Here is a 7,294-nt window from a genome sequence, read left to right as displayed (position 1 = left end):
ATTACACTGTAACGTTCAAGAGATTCATTTATTAAAATGACCGTCAAACTGAACCACGTGCGTTATCGATATTAATACATGTCTTAAAAATGGCTCCATTTTATTTTAGACCTGAAATTACTTGGAACGAGTTCAGCAAGGTTACACCTCTACTGTCATCCCGCTTATTACAAGTCCTTACCAGAAACGGTGGATGAAACGTTTCCCTGTCTCCACTTCCCTCTATGCAAAACTGTCGGGAGGCTGCGCAGCTCTAAACCGGATGGGGTTTGTATTGGCTGAGAGCATTTCCAGCGCAGGACGACCAATGAAACCAAAGCAGAGGCTCGGCGTATAACAGCGAGGATTGAAGGACGCTCCAAATTAATTCCAGCAGGCTCCGGACTCCCCGGGATAACTCTAAATTGCATATATCGGATGAAGATCACTTTGGCGCTATTGTACCTTGCGGGCACTTGCTTCCAAAAAGAAGCGAGCACGCTGCTTTCGGAGGATTTTAAAAAGGTCTACGTTTTCTCTTCTGGGGCTCATTCCTCCCGTTCCCTTTTCTTCTCTGACCTCGCTCGGCGCATTCAGCCATTTGAAAGGACACCTATATTTCCAAGCATCTCGAAACATATAGGCAAATGGGTAAGCCTTTACCGTCTGCATGCTTCAGTGACATGTAGCTTATGGAAGCGTATCCAAACTCAGCACGCCTGCGTAAAAAAAGAATTAAGGAACTTTCCCCCCTTCTCCAAGTTCAGATAATGTGCAAATAAAAAAAATAAAAACTTTTGGAGAACAAGTTTATTCCTTGGAGGATTTTTTCCAGCACTGCTGAGCAGGAATGACAGCCTGTTTAAAGCTTTAAATCGTAAACTTACCCACAGAACCAATTATCCAGTGAGACGCGTTTCTTTGAAGCGCTCTTGTTTGTATCCTTCGAGCTCGCCATTTTTTATGTTTTTGTTGTGTTGGAGGCTAATCCCAGCCAAACACTTTATATACTTTGTATAGTTTCAAAGTAAAGGCTAACCAGCTTTCAGCTTTATGAACTCTGTTTATGGCGGATTATAACTGAACTGCATCAAACGGTCGCAGCTGAGCATTTTAAAATGCTTTTGCCTCACTATTTTTTTTCTCTCGCTTAATTGAATATGTGTGAGAATAAATGCAATGACAAAACACGCTGTAATATTTTCTTTGATCATATTAGTGGACTCAACTCAAAGAGTGACAACACGTAACTCGTATCTTTCTCTTTTCCTGCAGAGCAAACCTATGGAGAGGTGAACCAACTAGGCGGTGTGTTCGTCAACGGCCGACCTCTACCTAACGCGATACGGTTAAGAATTGTAGAGCTGGCTCAGCTCGGGATTAGACCCTGTGATATAAGCAGGCAACTCCGAGTCTCCCACGGCTGCGTGAGCAAGATTTTAGCGAGGTACAACGAGACTGGCTCCATACTACCCGGTGCCATCGGTGGAAGCAAACCCCGAGTCACGACGCCGAACGTGGTGAAAAACATCAGGGACTACAAACAAAACGACCCCGGGATCTTTGCTTGGGAGATCCGGGACAGGCTTTTGGCTGATGGTGTTTGTGATAAGTACAATGTCCCGTCGGTTAGCTCGATCAGCAGGATTTTACGCAACAAGATTGGAAATCTCTCCCAGCCTAACCAGTATGAAAGCACCAAGCAAGCCTCTGCGCAGGCAGGCCTCCCCTACAACCACATATACCCTTATTCCTACCCCAACACTATGTCACCCACTAGCACTAAAATGGGCAGCCCTCCTGGAGTACCAGTGACGGCTGGACATGTGAGCATTTCCAGGGCCTGGCCTTCTGCGCACACCGTCAGTAACATCCTCGGAATACGAGCCTTCATGGATCCTACAGGTGAGGAAAAACGACACTTTATAATCCTTAAAATCACAGGCTTCAAAATGCACGACACGTTATCTCTCACAAATAAGAGCTTAATAAACTTGAACAGCTGGTTATTGTGCAATTCCACACGACTAGTTTCCATACCTCTGCGTACAAGCAGCTATGGCAACAGACGGGACAATGTGCCCATTAAAATGTGCACAGGCCTCTATTTCACCATTCAGCCAGAACGTAGTAAGGCCACGCTCAATGGGCCTTTTCATGGGATGATACATTTACAAACACCTTGCCCACCTGCTACATCCAACCTAATAATTCAAGCATTCCTTATATTTTTTTCTCTGCCTTGCTGGTGTTTTACTCATTTTACTCATTTACTCATCTACTGTTGGGTCTCACAGCTACGGTTGTGTTCCAACTGAATTTATTCAAAACATATGTAGAACTATTAAAAAAATATATTTTATAATATATTTATTTAAAGATATACTTTCTCGATCAAATTCCTCAAAACCTTCTTATGCAATAATATTTCTCTTTCTTTCATACGCATAAAAAATAACATGTAGGACTTTATTATGTAATAAAACCTAAAAAAAATCATTAAAATGGAGAGAAATGTTTATAATGAGCTGCTGTTGCCTTCTAACCGAACAGCTTTTTTCTGTTTATTTTTTAAGACAGTTGTATTTATTTATTTATTTATTTATTTATTACTCATTATTAAGTTGCGCGCTGGAGCAATTATAATTATTATAGTATTAAATATTATATTTATCCTGTCTTGAAAGCTATTTTTCAGTATTGAAAATTAAATCTGTTTGATACTCAAGAAAAGTTCGTGAGGAAATTGTTTACCTGTCTTCTACTTTTATAATTATGACTTAAATGGAACTGCCCTGTCATTTTCCTTTCTTTACCTTTCCTTTGTTTTTTCTTTTCATTTTCTGAAACCTGAGAATTTTTCTATTTTTACACACTTTTAACGTAAAGTTACTGTCTCTAAATCAGCAATTGCTGGGACAGAGGGATACCCACCAAAAATGGAGGAGTGGGGTAGTGTCAACAGAGCAGCTTTCCCAGCCGCGCACACAGTCAACGGGATTGACAAGTCAGCCATTGACGCCGACATAAAATATCCTCAGGTAAAAATCTGTGGGTACACTGCACGGCCAGTGACCTTTCTACACTCAAACTGCACACGTATGCACACCTCGCATTGCTTTCATTTATTTTCTGTAAAAGAAACAGTCCAAAGTGCTTAATGCCAAATGCTCGTGCTACAAAGGCCTGTGGCAAAACTGTAAAAAGGGCTCATCCACAGAGTCCTTTTTGCGTTCAGGCGGATTTTATTGGGTAAACGAGTCTTTTGAGTTTTGAAGTGGATGGTCGATGGAGGAAATCTAGTAGCGCGTATATATTCTAATTTAGCGTATTCATGGTAAATTAAATTATAGTGAAACACATGTATTCGAAACCACTCAAACACCAAGCACCGTTTGTCAGAACCACTGCCGAAGGCCACATGCCGCTGTCACACAGCCTGCAATTAGAAGTTCTGTCGATTTTGTGTGTTTGTGCTTATTTTCCGCGTGTCCTATCTGCCTGTCCACAGCCTTCCTCGACATTGTCTAGTTATGTACCGGCGTGTGCTTACTCCCCAACCAATCAGTACGGGGTGTACAGTGGGCCAGCAGGCGGATACGTGGCCCCGGGCCACCACCACTGGCAGACGCAGAGCCCGGCTCTGTCCCACCCAAGCAGCGGGATGAGCATGCACGCAGGAGAAATCCACTCCCCGATGACCTTTAAACACCAGGCCCGAGAAGGTACAGGACAGGCAGGCATATTATTATTATTATTATTATTATTATTATTATTATTATTATTATTATTATTATTATTACTACTTGTAATTTTTTTAAATTAAATGTTGTTGTTGGGTTTATGTTTTATTTTTTACTTTTTGAAATGTATTCAGCTGGTGGCCGCATAAGGCCACGCAGTTCTCTCCCTGCCTTTCTCTTGTCACGCACCCACACTTTGCAATAAGCAATGACCGTAACGGATGTAAACACGTGCCCAATCCCAGAGAAAGTCGAACTGTAAGACAATGATCAAATATTGACCTTTCACACTTGGACAACTTCACGCCAGCCAAGTTGCACGAGACCATTTTAGCCATTGGAAACTTACTTTTTAAGGAAATACGTCTGAAAATGTTGGATTTTAAACTTAAGTAAAACAGTTCTCTTTAGACCCATTCTACAGAAGCAAATAATCACCTGATGGGAATTTGCACACTGTATATTTCTTCTGTTTTTCGCAGGAGACAGAAAACCGCCCAGTCCCCTGAGCAAGCCGCAGCAGCAACATGAAGACTTGAACAGTGTGCACGGACTCAGTCTCCCTACCTCATCATCATAACCGGGAATTATAACACCTTAGTCACCACAACCATTTAAATGAACTCATTTCAACAACTGCGACAGTAAGTCTGAACACTAACGGCTTGTTTGCATCTGACGGTCAAACACGGGCCAGATCACGTGCGTTACGAGCGCAGAATAGCTTTACCGGTCTCTGCGGCCATATGAATGTAAGCTTGCATGGATGTATCGGTGTTTTCCCCGCACTGGCTGATAGTTTTCTTTGTTTTTCATTTGAAACCCTTCATGTTGCTGGACAGTATATTCTCCAATTGAGATTGCAGGATTTTAAAAATATCAAAAAACATTGTGTACGTCTCCTCTGCCGTGGATGTTTTCTTCCTAAAACCAGAGCTGGTCTGTAATCCGCCATTTTTATCATTATCTTATCTTTAATTTGTGGCCATGACTCTACAGTGACTCAACGATGTGAACAAATTATATAAATTGTCTAAATGTAAAATATTTGCCAAAGCTTTAATTATATATTTTTATAATTTCATTGTAAATATTCAAAAATAAAGCCTTTTTCTTAAATGCCACATGTTGTTGCCGCTGATATCATTTCACTTTGGATCAATGAGAGGACACCAGCTGGTTCAGTCCTAATTTATGGGACTAGGTGATGAGTTTATGATTTGGAAATCAGATGAAGAAGCTGAAGTCAAGTTTTCGTTTAATTTCAGCCCGTGACAGTGCCACGGTCGGCTCACCCCAGTTCGTGCCAGTTTTTTTAATCATTATGCTTTCGATTACCAGAAATTTAACCTACCATTACGACCCTGAAATCTAACTTTGGCTATATTGGTGATAGCACAGGCCTTTAAGATATTGCCAGATATTACTGTTGTCCGTTTTCCAGGCGGTGGTGAAATAAAGGGCTGTGAAAGCGTCGTTTGGCCTTTTGTGAGGCTTTTAATGACCTGTAACCTGTTTGAATCGATGACAAAGAGATTAAGTTTGAGCCTGCCTTTTATGAGAAAATGTTTTGATTGGATTTATACTCTTTATATTAGTAGAATGATTAGTTCTACTACTTACCGGGAAAGGTAATTACTGTGTTTACACAGGCATAACCTGCCTACACTTCCAAAGAGCTCTCCACTGCTGGGCGCCTCGGCTGATGCTATCGGGCCTGTAATTGATACCGTGATAAAAATCTGAAGGCTGATCATACACGTTAATGAACGGTGTGTGCAGGAGAGCAGCTGACAGTCCAATCCACCCACATGCCGCCTGTGGGATCTGTTGTCCCGCATAGAAATTACGAGAATTTTCCCATACAGGCCTATAGGCTCTGCCCGCTCTCTCTCTGTAAACTGTTTATTCCTGCGACCTGTTTGGCTGTACTGTACCAGCCCTAACGAAAAGACTTCTCACAGCTTAATAGACTTCACTGTGCGCCACTGAAGGTTTTTGTGACCACGTTTGTCATGTGTGATTTCACTTATATGTTTGGCCTCTATGTGTGGGGGTCAATCGACCCTATTTATGGTGCGTTTCAACAAATCCAGCCCGCTGGTATGTGAGGCAGGGTCTTACATGTTATCATGGTACTTATCGTTGTGTATGAATCCACTAGTTTGTCTCAATGCAAAACGTCTAACTGTACTTTGGGTCAGAAATAAAAAAAAAAAATCGCACTTTTGCATATCTCACCAGTAAAAGTGGATTAACACCATTTTTATTTATTTGCTTACTTGTTTGTTTTTACTTTCATTTAATTAAAAATCCAAAATGTTAAAAAAAAATCCGATTATTTTCTGGGAAACCAATATTTCAAAAATTACAATTCTTTTAAATGTTAAATTTATACATACTTGCAATATAAAATAAATCAACAAATAAATACATTTTATTTAAAAAACGACGAATACAATTTGAATTTGCTTTGTCGTTCCGTGTAAAACCTGCATCAGGATGTGTGGTCAGGGGGAATGTGAGCACTGCTGTTGTTTCGGTGACAGACCCAGTTTAGTTTGGCTGAGTAACAATGAGCATTTCTGTGGTTTTTAACACCACATCCAGCTAGAAAGAGCTGTCATATAGTCTAAATGTGTTTCTTCCCCCTTTTTGACGTCAGCATGCCTTAAAAATTAATAACTGTGGCTTTATAGTTCCCAGTGCTCCAAGCTGTTAACGTTTCAGGTCGGTCAGGGATGACTTGACAGTGTTTTGACTGAGCTGAGGTGACAGTCACCTTTTGGGATTATTGATTGTATCTGTTTATTCTAAAGTGATAAAACTGAGCAAAATCAGCCACATTAACTCAAAGTGTGTTGACTGGAGGGAGGATGAGTTCAATACTTATCATTTCAGTAAGTTTAGCTTTTTGTTATTCATATCGAGTTATGATTCTTTTATTCTGATGTTGTTGTTGTAAGGTTCGAGGGCATAAATGCACAACTGGAATGCAGCTCGACTGCCATAGTGGTGTTGCTGAATTTTGCTGGGTACAGCGTATGCAGCTTGATCCTGTTGTGGGCTTTCAAAACGCTTTCTACAGCAGTTGTCCCTGCCACTGCCTGCCGGCCGTTACAAAAGCAGTTAAATATTAAATGTCTGGCAATGATCGACTGTAAAAGGCCAGGATTTCTTAATACAAAGCACTTTAATGTCTTTTACTGGCTGGTTTTGGTATACATGCTGGAATCTGGGTGTCATAAGCTCTATTTTGCAGCTGTTGATTCTTTTTCCCTTTTGCAGCAAAATCCCAAGTGACTCAGTATATCCAAACATTAAGATGGCCTTTGAGTACACACGCTCCCTGACTGGAGTCGTTCATGTTTTCCCGGATACCACTTGGGGTTCGCAAAATACTCCTTCATGGTGGTGGGGTTACTTCCTGCGGGACCTATGGTCATCAATCAGGGCAGCAAGTGATACCCCCCACTGCGTCTTCAGCAGACCCTCTGTGCTCAAAGGGCAGCAGGTGGGCTAGTTTCAGATGTTGTTTTTTATTGAAAAGAAACAACAGTCAAAAAGAATTT

General features: G+C 41.1%; 1 protein-coding gene across 1 annotated transcript; it reads left to right on the top strand.

Annotated features, from left to right (window-relative positions):
* The first annotated feature begins 331 nt into the window (after positions 1–331).
* Positions 332–4,773, top strand: pax1a (paired box 1a). The gene is made up of 5 exons (XM_006800688.3): positions 332–630; positions 1,255–1,884; positions 2,887–3,020; positions 3,491–3,704; positions 4,205–4,773. Exons 1-5 carry the CDS (start codon positions 627–629, stop codon positions 4,300–4,302), a joined length of 1,080 nt encoding a protein of 359 aa, XP_006800751.1. The 5' UTR covers positions 332–626; the 3' UTR covers positions 4,303–4,773.
* The last annotated feature ends 2,521 nt before the right edge of the window (positions 4,774–7,294 follow it).

The sequence above is a fragment of the Neolamprologus brichardi genome, chromosome 19 (genome assembly GCF_056152115.1).
Source record: "Neolamprologus brichardi isolate AB-2024 chromosome 19, ASM5615211v1, whole genome shotgun sequence".
NCBI classification, from domain to species: domain Eukaryota; kingdom Metazoa; phylum Chordata; class Actinopteri; order Cichliformes; family Cichlidae; genus Neolamprologus; species Neolamprologus brichardi.
Note: the sequence above shows the minus strand (reverse complement) of the source record. Positions and strands in the feature narration are given on the sequence as shown.

Coding starts and splice junctions, on each gene's coding strand:
- pax1a (XM_006800688.3), top strand. Junction 1,885..2,886: donor AGCCTTCATGGATCCTACAG/GTGAGGAAAAAC, acceptor TCTCTAAATCAG/CAATTGCTGGGACAGAGGGA. Junction 3,705..4,204: donor TAAACACCAGGCCCGAGAAG/GTACAGGACAGG, acceptor TGTTTTTCGCAG/GAGACAGAAAACCGCCCAGT.